The sequence below is a fragment of the Lolium rigidum genome, chromosome 6, assembly GCF_022539505.1.
Source record: "Lolium rigidum isolate FL_2022 chromosome 6, APGP_CSIRO_Lrig_0.1, whole genome shotgun sequence".
Lineage (NCBI taxonomy): Eukaryota > Viridiplantae > Streptophyta > Magnoliopsida > Poales > Poaceae > Lolium > Lolium rigidum.
Window position 1 is genome coordinate 252,214,192 of NC_061513.1, and position 15,787 is coordinate 252,229,978.

At 47.9% G+C, this 15,787-nt stretch overlaps 1 protein-coding gene across 1 annotated transcript; it reads left to right on the plus strand.

Moving 5' to 3' along the window:
- The first annotated feature begins 886 nt into the window (after positions 1-886).
- LOC124663951 (RING-H2 finger protein ATL39-like) lies at positions 887-1,525 on the plus strand. The gene has a single exon (XM_047201578.1). It carries the CDS (start codon positions 887-889, stop codon positions 1,523-1,525), a length of 639 nt encoding a protein of 212 aa, XP_047057534.1.
- The last annotated feature ends 14,262 nt before the right edge of the window (positions 1,526-15,787 follow it).

A 15,787-nucleotide genomic window follows, 5' to 3' on the forward strand; every position in this document is an offset into this window, starting at 1 on the left:
GTGATAGCTACGTTAACCTTAGTTTGGTGTCGTTTTCGATGTGGTATCTCTCTGTGTTGGGAGAAAAAACTGTTAGATGTGTTGAGTTGTTGGCTTGCCCCAGGCAGCTTTTATTTCCTTTGTGTTGTGGTGTTTGTGTTGGAACGTGCCTGATGGGCATGTGATACTCGTCTGTTTCGTTATCTGATGATAATGAAATCCGATCTTAGGATCGTTTGGAAAAAAATCATAGCAGTGAGAGGTATCGGTGGTTTTATAGACGCAAAAGGCGTACTAGAGAAAGGTGAGCAACATGTTAGAGCGAAACATAGGTTCAACTGGAACAACTGAGTTTCTGGAATAAATTGAGTGTAATAGTATAGCAGGGTGCCAAGGGTCTGTACATTGCAAGTAAAAAGGTGCTTCTCAACCGTAAGCATATAGACAGGGTTAAACGGGGGAGGATTGCTTAACCTACCGTGTTCCAACAGATCTCTGTACCAGTGACGTGCTATATCTTAAACCGTGTGCATTTGTTAGAGTGTAAAAGAAAAAAACAATGTCTGATTACAGTTTTATCTCAGTATCAGTAAAAATAGGTAGCGAAACCCCAAATATACCTACTCAGTACAATATTAAACGGAAGCTGTTAAGAACATCTTAAGCAGGAGTTTCATGCATTTAAAATCCGGGTGTGGCAGAGACTTCAAAGCCTTGTTTGCAAAAAAAACGTCATAGATGATGCACTTTTGGAATTGGTTAATCCACCCCTCCCTCTCTCCAAAGCGTCAGCGCACCTAACAGGAGACACTACCCATAGCAAGATCGATCATTCGATCTACATATATAGCCCGCAGGCAGCTCACGGTATCATTAAGGATCCATATTTCCTCAGCGTGCCACCACCATGTCCTCCAACGATGGCAGTGCAGGAAACTGGCAGCAAGGAGGAGGAATGGGCCCGTGCTGCGGCACCCCGACGCCGACGCTGCTCGCCGCGTTGGCAGCGTCCTTCGCCTGCTGCTTCCTCCTCGTCCTCGTCTTCCTCAGCCTGCGCTTCCTCCACCTTCGCCGCACCTGGTCGCGGCGCAACAGTGCACAGCCCCTGCAAGGGCAGGTCCAGGCCCCGCAGCCCAAGATTGGCCTCGACGCCGCCACCATCGCGCTCATCCCGTCTTTCCCGTACCAGCGGGACAGCTCGGCATCGTCGCCGGCCGAGTGCGCGGTGTGCCTCAGCGTCGTCGACGACGGGGAGACGGTGAGGCAGCTCCCGGCCTGCAAGCACCTGTTCCACCAGGCGTGCGTCGACGTGTGGCTCCTGTCTAATGCGTCGTGCCCGGTCTGCCGCGGGAAGGCCGAGCCGGCCGCCCGTGCCGATCGGCAAGAGAGAGCCCCGGCGTCGGCGGCCGTCGTGCCTCTCGAGATATTGGACGAAGAGATGGAGGCTTTCTCATCGTCGACGTCCGGGCCCGTGACAGAGCGGCCGGGACTGCTCGGCGGGCGGGCCTCCGGATCCGGCCAGGAAGCAGACTTGGAACAGCAATAGCAGCAGCCATTGTGTCCTGCAAGTCGGTGACTCGTAGATTGCACTGTCTTGAGAACTAGGCAGCAACAGTTCGACATGAATTCCTTCGTGTCATGCTATGTTCTTCTCTGCCACATACAAAGAGTATGATGAATGTTGGATATGCAAGCATTATTGCTCATTCCTTCCTTTTCTTTATTCTAGGGAGAGTATGTTTCCTGTTCCTTTGAATGTGATAATTAAACAAACCGATGGAAGGGGGTAACAGGGTAGCACGTACTTGCTATAGTTTATTTGCCCGTTTACTTTTGTCATATTGACAACGACTAAACTAGTATAGTTCTCTCGAAGAATACTTGGCTAACACCCCTTTGAAAATTTCTGTTATGGCCCAAGCAACACAGTTAGCGTTTTCTTGTTTGCTAGTTTTAAATATGCTAGCCATCCAGGCACCACCATATCGTATACACAGAAAGGTACTATATGTACCAATGTTTGAAACCGTATAAAATTATGAGCCATCCAGGCACTAAAATAAGTTTGAAGAATCCAACCATCTGAATTGTTCATTTGATTCTTATTCTGCTCGGCTCACAAATTAAGTTGGAACATTGTCGCCCACATGTGCTTCTTTGCTTCAAATACAATGTCCAGCCGGTGGCGTCGGGGCAGAAGCGGCGCGGTCGGAGTGGTTTTGCTGGCGGTGGTTCTTCTCCTCGATGGCGGCGCTCCGCGGGGCTCCGACGTCGATCTGCCGCCTTCGTCGGGCTGGCGGTTCTGTGGAACTGCTGGTCTTGACTTCCCCTTGCCGGATTCGGTGGTCCGGTGGAGGATCTGGCAGCTGTTGAAGATCTCGACGAAGAAGCTGGGGCGGCTCGGTTTGGCGACGACGGCGTCCTTCGGTGTAGGCCCTTCGGGGCCGGCGATCGGCGACTTCCCGCTCGCTTGGGGACTACCTTCGATCCAAGGCGTGAAGGAGGGTAGGAGCGATGGCGCGCCACCGACGGCGCCCGGGACGACGACGTGGTCGAGTTGCAGAAGGGCATGACTGTTTTTTTTTGTTTTTTGTAGGGACCTTTCTGTAATTTGCCGTGCTGTTTCACTTCTTTGTACTCGCAAAAAAAAATACAAATCTATGAAGCACTTCACGAAGAACATCAAGTCGAGAAGTTAGGTGTTTGGGGTGAGCTCCTGCTTCTACAGACCCAAAAGTAGTAGAAGCCCCCGCTCAAACAAACAGTCCCGCGTGATCCCTCAGACTCAACCCATGTTTTTTCGCATCCACAAATATGTATGGCAAAATATTTATTTCTACCTAGCTAAGTAGCTAAATACAGTACTATGTAAAACTGAATTTTCATCTTAAACGTGGTACTACATAATATTCCCTCGAGGATCCTTCTCAACGGAGTGCCCGGCATGCCCTTCTTCCATGGAAAGGGGCTTAGGCAAGGGGACCCCTTATCACCGCTCCTCTTCGTCCTTGCCATATACTCTCTACAAAAGATTCTTGAGTTGGCCACTCACCACAACCTTCTCCACAAGATTAGAGGAAGATGAACCATTATTCAGACTTCCCTTTATGCGTACAATGCGACCGTCTTCATGCACCGTAAGAAGGAGGACATCAAGAACCTTTCCGCCATCCTTGACTACTTCGGTGAAGCTACCGGGTTACATACTAACTTTCAGAAAAGTTGGGTCATCCCTATCCATTGCCGCGGCATTGACCTTGATGATGTGCTTGGGGGGCTTCCGGTCAATCGTGATTCCTTCCCTATCAAATACTTGGGGCTCCCACTTTCGGTTTGGCAACTTAAAAGAGTGGATTTCCAACCGCTTGAAGACAAGATGGCCGGCAAACTTGTCACTTGGGATGGCAAAAACATCAATGCGACCGGTAGAGGTGCCCTTGTCAAATCTATCCTCACTTCTAATGGGATTCGTAGCATAGAAAACAAAAAAATTCCTACCACGAGAACGCAATCCAAGCCAAGATGCAATCTAGAAGACGGTAGCAACGAGGGGATGAACGAGACTAACCCTTGAAGATTTCCAAAGCCTACAAGAGGAGGCTCTCGTTGCTGCGGTAGACGATCACTTGCCGCTTTCAAAAGCGTGTAGAAGATCTTGACGGTGCCACAATCGGGTAGCACCTCCGTACTCGGTCACACGTTCGGTGTTGATGAAGATGACGTCCTTCTCCCCGTTCCAGCGGGCAACGGAAGTAGTAGCTCCTCCTTGAATCCGGCAGCACGACGGCGTGGTGGCGGTGGCGATGGAGATCTCCGGCGGAGCTTCGCTAACCGTTGCGGGAGAGGTGGAGGAGTGGGGCGGCTAGGGTTTGGGGAGAGGGGGTGGCCGGCCACTTAGGGGTGCGGCCAAGCTATGGGCTTGTGGTGGCCGGTGACAAGGTATCAACTTGTCAATGCCTATGGATTGTAGGCTAGGGTTTGGTTGGAAGTAGAGGGCAAGTAGATCTCGAAGGTTTCAGCCGAAAAGTACTCGACGATTATGAAAACTAGGGTTTGTAAACAATGATTCGATGATCTCTGTGTCCCTCGACTCCCCCTTATATAGGAGGCGGAGCCGAGGGATTCGTGTAGTACAAGTTACATAGTCCGGGAAGGTTTCTAACTCATCCCGTAAGATTACAATTAACACTTCCTATTACAACTCTATCTTTCCTTAAATACATCTTGGGCTCCCGAATCTTCTTATTCTTCGGGTAGTGGACCTTCAGTAAACCCCGGGTACTATCTTCGGCAGGCCCATTTGGGATGCCTATGTCAGTAGCCCCCGAGATTTTGCTTGAATCGTAGAATCAAGGAAAATCTCCACTGTTTATTTTTATTCGACAGCTTCGACCTTTCTATATTTCTTCACATAAAATTCTATATTGTACAGGGATAATGGTAGTTGGGGCTAGTTCATCTGACGGATCAGGTACTAGTTAACTGCTCTCGTGGCAATCCGCAAAAACCTACTTCAAGATCACGTCCCTGGACATGACCTCGGGATACTGGTGTAAACTTCGACAGGCGCCGCTTAAGGTCTTACCATTCTGTCGAGTCCCAGTAAAATTTATCGGGTGCCTAACGCGTCCGTTAGGATTTTTCTTCGTATCTGTTGATACGGATAAAAGTAGCAGAGCGCAGTCTTCGGCGATGCCACGCCCGGCGAGAATGGATCTGGGGTCTTACCTTCGCAAATTTGCGGCATTCAGAAATTGATCGCAACTTTGGCGTTCTGAGAATATATTGTCGAGTGCTTTTTCGGCTGTTGGAATGGCACATTTTATCGAGTCAAAGATGACTTATACTATTCTCCCGATGGGAGTATATGTAGAGTTAATTTTAACTCGAAATATACTCTTTTGCTCTTCTATCTTTCTTTTTCTCTTTCTTTTATTTCTTCTGTATAATTTCATCGGGCACGCGAGCAGCGTTCCCGATGGGAGTAGCCCCCGAGGCTACAGCCAAGGATTTGTTCTTGGTTGTAGGCTCCACGCCCTCATGCCGCTATATTCTCCTTTTATCTCCCGAAGTTTTATAGTTTCTCGGGTGCGCGAACAGCGCTCCCGATGGGAGTAGCCCCCGAGGCTATGAACAAATATTTGTATTTGGTCATAGGCTCACGCCATTTCTATTTTGTCTTTCTAGATCTTTTTCTTTTTTCCAAAGTAGCCCCCGAGCATTTGATCAGAAACTTGTATTTGATCATTATTTTTCCGTGTCGCCTTTTATGAAGCTGTTGAGTCGAATTTTTTCCCTCTGTCAAGATGACGTTGTTGCTGACGATAGCCACGATTTCCTATCAAAAATTTGCGACAAGCCTTTTCTCGCCGCCATGCTGGCCCAATTAATCCACTATCTTGACACGTCGTGCAAGTGGGGGACACACGTCCTCCGCTTTTTCTGGCGCACGCACCGTAACTTCCGTGACGTTGAATTACTTTTTTACCCTTGACGCCACGTGGCTATCATCTGTCACACATTTTCCTTATCCAACGGTTCGTCGTTTCACCGCACCCCTATATAAATTCATCTTCTTCCTCCTTGGACACTTCCGCCCGCGCCGTCTTCCTTCTCTCATCTGCAAATTTCCCCTTGCAATCCACAACTTCCTGAGCTCCTCACCTCCAAACTGCGAATCCTGCGCCATTGTTGATGCCACCTCGCCGATTGACCAGGCACAGTACGCCGGAATCCTCCATGGCCGCCGTGGATCTCGGAACGGCGGAGTGGGAAAGATCCAAAATTTCCACTCAAGACGTCAACATGCTGAAGAAGCTGGGGATCAACAAGAAACCCCAAGCATTGCGCTTCCCCAGTGAGGAGAGCTACCCAACCCCTCCAATGGGGTACCGGGTAAGTTTTGTCGACCACCTCATCCGTGGTCTTTCCGCTCCCATTCATCCTTTTCTCCGTGGACTGCTCTTTGTCTATGGTTTGCAACTCCACCACCTCACGCCAAATTCAATCCTCCACATTTCCATTTTCATCACTTTGTGCGAGGCCTTCCTTGGCGTCCAACCCTAGCTCGGGCGCTATGGAAGCGCATTTTCTTCTGCCGCCGCAATGGCTCGCCCAATGTCGCCTATAATATAGGCGGCGTTGTAATTTCTGTTCGACCCACTGTCGACTACTTCGACGTCAAGCTTCCTGACTCAGTTCAAGGATGGCGCAAGAAGTGGTTGTACATTCAGGAGGAGAACCACGGATGCGCGGAAGACAACATCCCTCCTTTTGATGGCGCCGAAAAAATCTTTCGCCGCCGCTCATGGGACGCGGAGGCCACCGAAGAAGAAAGGGCGTCGACAGAAACCTTGATGGCTCGTATCCACGAGTTACAAAATACTCGCGGCAAGGAGTTATCGGGTATCCAAATCACTGCATACTTTCTTAGGACTAGGGTGCAGCCGCTTCAGGCTCGCAAGCATCCTCTCTGGAAATATGCCGGCGACAAGGACGTAGATCGGCTGTCGGTGAATTTGGAGGTCAAGGACTTAGAAAGACTTGTCCGAAAAATTTCATCTCTCAGCAAAAAAGATGCTGTTCCTTCTTCTTGTCGAGTGACGCCATTTAGCGCCGCCAATCCACTTCCCGAGGTAATCTTTGACTAATTGTCTTGTTGTTGCTTTGCTATCTTTTTTGTAACTTTATTTCTGATATTGCTCCCTGTTTTGTTTTGCACAGAATCATCCAGACCTTGTCTCGCTTCCTCCTCTCCCTGAAGGTGGAGAAGTCGAAGAAAGGGCCATTGTCACTGATGACAATCAGGAAACTCCATCTTTTGTGAATGAACCCGTGGATTCTCGAAAATCTGCGGGTTCTTCCGAAGGTACTGCGTCGGCGCAATCTCCTCCTCCCGCTGTCTCCCCGAAAGGCAAAAGGAAGAGGAATGATGTCGAAGATTCCGGCACTTCTAAAGCCGAAGAAGTTGACCCTTCTCATCAGAAGGCAGCTTATGATCCTTATCTTGAATCCCTCGTCAGCTCGTAAGTCATTTTTATTTCTCCTTATTTCTGTACTTAAGATGCTTATCTTGTCTTGCTTTTTATGCTCGTCGACTTTTAATCACAGCGATGACGAGGAAGAAGTACCAACTGTTGACGTGGCTCCTCGGACGAGCACGTCACATACTTTACTTGCCTCGGACACGCTAGTTGAAGGAGAAGAATCTTCGCCTCCTCAACAAAACGTCGTCACCACTACTCCGCCATCAAGCCCCCTTGCTCCTTCACCAAAAAGGACGAGGGTTGAGACGATCATTGAGCCTGCCCCTCAATTGGGTAGCTCTTCCACTCTGCTCTTGGATGATGTAAGTTTTTGAATTTTCTTGCCAATATCTATATTTCCTCTATTTTGCTTTTTCACGCCTTCACTCTTTTTTCATACCGACGTTTCTCTTTCTTTGCTCTTTTTTAACAGCCCATGATCAAAGAGCTTATCCGCATCGGATCCCAATTCATTGGGTACCGTGAATATGCCAGCAGAACTGAAGGTAATAATTTTTGACTTCTTGCTCCTGTCGTTTGTCGCCATTTTTGACCTTTCTTTTTTTTTCGACAGAGAAACTTGCAGAGGCCAACAAACGTGCCAACGCACTTGCTCAAAAACTGGAGCAAAGTGAAGCGGCCCGCAAGAAAGCCGAACTTGTTGCTAGCGAAGCCAAAGCAGAGGCTGATGAAGCCAAAGCAAAAGCTGCTAGTGTCGAGGATCTGCAGAAAAGACTTGAGGATGCTGAAACTGCTTTAAACGAGCACAAAGCCGCACAGGCTGCTCGTGAGCAGGGGATCCTCAAGCGCCTGAAATCACAAAGTCGACGCACTCAAGGTAATATTATTGATCCCTTCTATTTTTATGAGACCCGCTGTTTCTTGTTTTTGACCAACGTTTTGTTTCTGTGGCGAGGCCAAACAAACCAAGAGTTTGACCCGGAAAATCCCGACAATGATCCTCTCCTTGACGCACTTTCTTATCCGGAGCTTCATGGATCCGAAATTCGTGAAGGCGTGGCGAATGCTAATGCGGGACTCGTCGACGCTGTTCCCCTACTTCTTCCCGAAGAAAGAGGAGCCCCGACTTTCCTTGCCCTTGCCCGGAGCTTCAATTCGTCGGAGGACCTTGGACTGAAGATGCGCCGGGAAAACATGAAGATTGCTTGTCGAGAGTATCTTGTTGCCACTGGTCGTCGACAGCCAACAAACTGTTGATTGGATGAAGGTTGGCGACACCGATCGGATAGAACAGATCAAGATGGAGGTCGTTGATTAAGGCAGCCAAGCCCAACACGAAGAAAATCCTGGCCTATCTCGGGATCAAACCAGCTTCAACTCCTAGCTCATCAAGGCCGGAGGTCTAGTTGCATGCCTCTTTGTTTTTTCTTTCTCTGTTTCTTTTGCCCTTGTCGCCAATTTAGCTATGGCGACAATTATCCTGGTAGCCCTTTAGGGGACACTTCTTTTGTAATGCCTATGTAAATATTTCTAGAAATTAATGAAATTCCCTCTGGCATTATCATTGATCCTGGCGCTTTCTTTTCCAGTTAATATTTGACAACTATTCGACCAATCCTTGCTCTGCCGATGCTTCTCCTGCTTCTTCCTTCTCGAAGAAAATGATAGTTGATACCGACCCCCTTGAAGGTTCTTCGAACAAACATTTCTCGGAGGATTTGCAAGAACTTCGACAACAACTTCAGTCCATGAAGAAGCAAACTCTGCAATGATGGAACGAGTCTCGAAAAGCATCCGAACAAGAAAAACTTGCTCTCCAACAAGCCAAAGAAGCTGTGGCTGCCAAGGATACTCGCTGTATTGGAAGCAAAAGGAGCCACTACCCGAGAAAATAGCATGCTCGAGCTAATGTTGGAGGCTAGCACGGATATGTTAGGTATGTTTTTCTAACCTCGCAATGCCTCCTCTTTATTTTACTCGTGCCCCCCTTCAAATTTCTTGCCTTGTCGCTTAATAGGCTCGGTTCTTGATGCTGCCGCCGAAGATCGAAGAGTGAACGAGAGAACAAATCTTCTCGTCAATCTTTCCCTTAACCATGGCTGTTTATTCTGGGCCTCCCCTGAACGAACCCGACAAATTGTCGGGTTTCAAGATCGTGCTTGCCAAGTGCACGAATTTCTCAATTTTTGCACGACAACATTAACCCTTGTTTACAAAACTCTGTTTCCTCGGAATGAAATTCCCAAGACTCTTCCTGAATTGCTGGAGGTTTTCAGAGATGCTCCGCGCATTCATAATTTTGTGCGAGCTCAATTGACTGCTGGAGCAAGGTTCGCCATGATTATGATAAATATTTGCCATCCAAAATTAGACCTGACGAAGATTGTTGTTGATTGCCTGGCCAAGAAATCGCGGCGAAAGAATGATATCGACTCAATCAATGAGATGGTAACTCCTGTGGCTGAGTCGATGATAGATGAGCTTCTTCGGATGGATTCAGAATTCTTCGTCAAGGGGTCCTATGCTGAACATAAGACAACCAGAGGCTTGTCCATAGATAGTATTTTAAGTTTTGACTGATTTGTACTATATTGAACAACATTATGTCTGTATCTTTTTTGATTTCCGAAGAAATTTGTTGTATATTGTAAACTGCTCTATATTGCTGGAGCCCCCGAGCCTTCTGGCTAAAGTTGTACTATTTTTTCCATCTCGAAGACTTTTCCTCCTGTCATAATAAGATATCTCTGTTTTTTCATTAATGGGTCGAAAGCCCTCGAGTGTCGTGGTGTCAAAGTTCTATATTTTTGTTGCGAGGTTCTTGGACCAAAGCAGTAAGTTTTTTGGCGCGTACACTATATTTATAATTTTATTAGCTTCCGATATTTGGCGAGGTATTTAGTGTACCAAGGCGAAATATTTTGGTAAGTCTAATTTGTCTATATTGTACGTATTTTGAGACTTGAAGGCGTTGAGCCCCCGAGCGTGTCGAAGAATAAGAAATATATCTCCACTATCTTTATTATATTGCAGCACCGCGAGCCCGCCTCATTAAAAACCTTTCCGGCCCCACTCGGTGCCCCGAAAAGGAAAAGAGTGCGTCTGAAAACTCGCGGGCGTTTCAGTACATTGTATTTTTACGAGAGAAGGACTATATTTCGACTCTAGGCGTAGAACCGCCTGAGCTGTGCTACGTTCCAAGGGTTTTTCTCGGGAACCCCGTCTTCTTGTCCTTGATCCTGTATGCGCCTCCGTCGATGACTTCTGTGACAACGTAAGGTCCCAACCATGGCGACTCGAGTTTTTCAGTGCGTTCTTGATTGAGTCGCAAAACTAAGTCTCCGACTTGAAAAGATCTTGGTCTCAAACGTCGACTGTGGTAATTTTTCAGGTCCTGCTGATATTTGGTTACCCTTGATAATACTTCGTCTCGAGCTTCGTCGAGTGCGTCGACGTCGTCTTCCAATGCTTTCCTGGAAGCTTCTTCATTATACTCTGTGACTCTAGGGGAGTCGTGCTCTATTTCTATTGGCAGTACTGCCTCTGCTCCATGGACGAGGAAAAACGGGGTCTCCTGTGTCGGTGTATTTGGTGTTGTCCGGATGCTCCATAACACACTTGGTAGTTCTTCTGGCCAGGTATGTCGTGCTTTTTCCAGTGGTCCTAATAGGCGTTTCTTGATGCCATTGCAGATGATGCCATTGGCTTTCTCGACTTGACCATTGGTTTGAGGATGTGCAACTGACGCGAAGTGCAATTTGATGCCTACCTCTGCACAGTATGCCTTGAACTCCTTTGACGTAAAGTTGCTGCCATTGTCTGTGACAATGCTATGAGGTACTCCAAATCGAAAAACAATGCCCTTCACGAATTTTATTGCTGATGCTGCATCTGGTGAATTTATCGGCTTTGCTTCTATCCACTTGGTGAATTTGTCGACAGCAACCAGCAAGTACTCATATCCTCCTGGCGAAGCTTTGTGCAACTTGCCCACCATATCAAGTCCCCATTGGGCAAAGGGCCACGACAATGGTATTGGTGTTAATTCCGCTGCTGGAGAGTGAGGTTTGGCGGCGAATCTTTGACATGCGTCGCAAGTTCTTACTATTTCCTTTGCATCCTCGATTGCTGTCAGCCAATAGAATCCTGCTCGAAAAACCTTGGCTGCAATAGCTCGACTACTTGCGTGGTGGCCACATATTCCTTCGTGTACATCCTTCAGAATTATTCTTCCTTCTTCAGGTGTGACACACCTTTGCAGGACGCCTGATATACTTCGCTTGTATAATTCCCCTTTGATCACTGTGAAAGCTTTGGATCGTCGAATAACTCGCCTTGCTTCAACTGGATCGTCGGGTATTTCTTTCCTAAGGATATATGATATATATGCTTGCATCCATGGAATTTGAACCATCATCACAAGTTCTTGCTCCTCTTCATCCTCCGTGGTTTCTTTCGGAGGCGTCGAAGTTTTCTCTTCTTTTGCTTTTTTCTGCACCTTTTTTGGTTTCGTGGATCTCTCCGCTATTTCTTCCCAAAATACTCCTGGCGGGATTGGGAGGCACTGCGACCCGATGTTTGCGAGAACATCGGCTTCATCATTGCTCAATCGGCTGATGTGGTTTACTTCGCATCCATCAAACAGCTTCTCGAGCTCATTGTACACCTCCTTGTATGCCATCATGCTATCATTGACTGCGTCACATTGGTTCATAACTTGCTGAGCCACCAATTGTGAGTCGCCAAAGATTTTTAGTCGAGTTGCACCGCAAGCTTTCGCCATCTTCATCCCGTGTATGAGGGCTTCATATTCTGCTTCATTGTTAGATGCGTTAGGGAACGTCATCCGAAGGACGTATTTCAACTTGTCGCCTTCAGGTGATATAAGTACTACTCCTGCACCAGCTCCTTCTATCCTCTTGGACCCATCGAAGTTCATGGTCCAAGTTCTCGACAAATCTGGAGGTCCCGTGTTTTGTAACTCCATCCACTCTGCAATGAAATCTGGCAGAACTTGCGACTTGATTGCCTTTCTTTTTTCATACGTGATGTCCCGAGGGAAAGTTCTATTCCCCAAAGGGAGACACGCCCTGTAGCTTCTGGATTGTTCAGTATATTTGAGAGAGGTGCTTCATTGACTACTATTATCGGGTGTGCCGAAAAATAGTGGCGCAACTTCCTTGCCGTTGCAATTACTCCATATGCTAGCTTTTGGTACTGCGGGTACCGCTGTTTGGAAGGCGACAGAACTTCACTGATGAAATATACTGGCCTTTGCACTCCATGGAGTTTTCCTTCCTCTTCTCTTTCAACGACTAACACCGTGCTAACCACTTGGGGCGTGGCTGCAATATACAGCAGGAGTGGTTCCTTTTCCTTCGGCGCCACTAAAATTGGTGGTGTCGAGATTGTGCGTTTCAAATCCTCGAAAGCTCTGTCGGCCTCTTCGTTCCACTGGAATTTATCTCCTTGCTTTATCAGAGCGTAAAATGGTAACGCTTTTTCTCCCAGCCTGGCTACGAATCTGCTCAAAGCTGCGACTCGCCCAGTTAACTGCTGTATTTCTTTCAACTTTGTTGGCTTCCTCATTGTGACGATAGCTTGTATTTTGTCGGGATTTGCTTCAATCCCTCTTGCTGAAACTAGAAACCCCAGAAGTTCTCCTGCTGGGACGCCAAAGGAACACTTCGTCGGGTTCAGCTTGAGGCAGAATTTGTTGAGGTTGTCAAAGGTTTCCTTGAGATCCTCGATCAGCGTTGCCCCCTTTTTTGACGTTATGACGACATCGTCGATGTATACTTGCACGTTTTTTCCAATCTGTGTCGCCAAACACTTCTGCATCATCCTCTGATATGTTGCTCCCGCGTTTTTTAAACCAAAAGGCATTGTTCTGTAGCAAAACACGCCGTAAGGTGTTATGAACGCTGTTTTGGCCTCATCGTCTTCTTTTAGTCTGATCTGGTTATAACCAGAGTATGCATCCAAGAAGGAAAGACGTTCACATCCTGCCGTGGAATCGATGATTTGATCGATCCTTGGGAGGGGAAAGTGATCCTTAGGACAATGTTTATTGAGACACGTAAAGTCGACGCACATGCGAAGGACTGACGTGTGTTTCTTCGGCACCATCACTGGATTAGCTACCCATGTGGCTTCTGTAGATATCTCTTTGATAAAACCAGCATCCTTAAGTCGATTTACTTCTGATAGCATAGCTTTGCGGTTTGGTTCCGAAAAACGCCGCAAGGGTTGTTTGATTGGTCTCGCGAGGGGATCCAAGTTGAGGTGGTGCTCGGCAAGTTCCCTGGGTACTCCTGGCATGTCAGCTGGACACCATGCGAAGATTTTCCAGTTCTCACGGAGGAACTCGATGAGCGCGCTTTCCTATGCGAGGTCCATGTCGTTGGCGATGGACGTCGTCTTTTTCGGGTCTGTCGGGTGAATCTGCACCTCCTTAGAATTTTTCTCGGTGTTGAAAGTTGATTCTTTGTTTGGCCTTCCAACGTCTGGCAGTACATCATAGTCAGTCATACTCCTTGACGCCAGATACTCAGCTTGCATCCCGAAAGTTTCTGATATCCGGTGAAAATCCTTGTCGCACTTATCGGCTAAGGCGAAGCTTCCTTTGACCGTGATTGGTCCCTTTGGTCCAGGCAACCTCCATAACAGGTATGTATAATGTGGCACCGCCATAAATCTAGCATATGCTGGTCGTCCCAACAGGGCGTGGTATTGTGACGGAAAATCCACGACTTCAAATTCCAGCCTCTCGATTCTATAATTCTCTCGGGTTCCAAACTGAACGTCGAGATTGATCTTCCCCAATGGATAACTTGGTTTCTCCGGTGTGATGCCGTGGAACCTTGTGTCTGTTGGCTTCAAGTTTGCTAAGGATATGTTCATTTTCCTCAATGTATCTGCATACATAAGGTTTAGGCTGCTGCCGCCGTCTATGAACACTCGAGAGACATCAAATCCCGCAATAACTGCTGGCAGAATAAGTGCTGACTGCCCTGGTCGAGGAACTTGCTGCGGATGATCTGCTATGGTGAAGCCAATATCTTGCCCTGACCAATTAAGATACTCGACAGTTGGTGGAGGCATTTTTTCTGCCATAAACACCTGTCGTGAGATTACTTTCTGAGCTCTATTGGATGGCTTTCCCTTCTGAATCATCGACACCACTCCGTTGGAGTTAGGATCAACATAAGGTGGTGGTGGAGGTGCTGCCGCTATTCTGAGCTGATGTCGATTGTCGTCTGTAATCGCGGGAGGAGGTGGCAAGTGAATCTCGCTCCTGGGTTCTCGAGGATTTCTCTGTGCTGCCCGAGCGTTAGCGTGCTCTGCATACCTTAGCATTGCCTGGAAATTACGACAGTCTTTCTGCAGGTGCCCTGACTGTCTTTTTCCGTTGCTGTCGAGGAAAAAGTGCATCTGACACGGCCCATTCATCATTTCTTCGGGGGAAACGAAAGGCCTCGGGAACCTAGGCCCGCTATTTTGCCTGTTGTTGCGAGAATCGTCCCTGTTATCGCCTCGCTGCTCACTGCTTCTCTGATAATCATCTCTGTTGTTTCCTCCTGTGTTTGCCCGAAAACCTGCCGAAATTTGTCCTGGAGCGTCGTAGTTCGAGTACTGCCGAGGAAATCGTCGCCTCGGTTGATAATTTCGACCACGGTCTTCCTCTGGCGACCTGTGCCGTTTGTTGTGGACAGCATCTTCTCCATCTGCCCATCTATTTGCTATTTCCATTAACGCGGATACTGTCTTTGGGTTGGTCCTTCCCAAGTCTTCGACGAAATCTCCGCGCCTGATTCCTGCGACAAACGCATCTATCGCTCTCTCGTCAGATATATTTTCTGCCGAGTTTTTGATGATGTTCCACCTTTGGATGTATTTTCTCATTGGCTCGTCCGGCTTTTGTCGACATGCTCTCAACTCCTCCAACGACGCAGGTTTCTTGCATGTGGACCGGAAGTTCTTGACGAATACATCCTCGAAGCTTTCCCAACTGTCGATGGATCCTGGGGTAAGTTTCTTTATCCAAGATCGTGCGGCTCCACTCAGATGCACCTGGATGCTTTGCATAGCTGTTGCTCTGGTTCCTCCTGTGAGCTTTACTGTCTCGAGATAATCAACTAGCCAATCCTCTGGATCTTGAAGGCCGTCGAATTTCTTGAAATTGTCGGGTAACTTGAATCCTGAAGGGACTCGAGTTTTTCGGACTCTCCTCGTGAAGCATGGCAAGCCACACATATCTTCGTCGTTAAGCTCTGGGGATTGCCGATGTTCCTTTCTGCTTTGCCGTGCTCTGTCGACCCTTGCCTGTGCTGCCGTGTCTCTTGCTCCACTTGGTCCTTCAGGGGCTGCCGCTGTTGCTGCTGCAGGTCGTGGACTATTTTGCCTTGCCGCTCCATCGGGAGGCGTTGATACAAACGCTGTCCCCATAGCTCCAACTCCTGCTATCGCCATATTGTATAGTGTTTCCCTTGGATCTCCTGGAGGTGGTTTAGATGCGAGGATAAAAGCTTGTGTCGCCATATACCCAGCCTCTGGTGTCTTAGGGATGATGTTCCCTCTTGTATCTATCGACATAAAGGACATGTCGAGGTTTTGGACCAAGTGCTCTCTTTCTGCTTCGGGTATGTGTTGTAACCTTGATCTTCCTCTGTTCCGAGCCTCCCTGTGGCTATCACCCGAAGTTCTAGATTGTCGACTCAAATCTGCCCTTCTCCTCGCTGGATGCGAAGCTGCCTCCTTTCTTACGTTTAACTCAGCTGTCTGTTTTTCCAATTCTCTTGCAGCTCGTGCGAGCCTATATT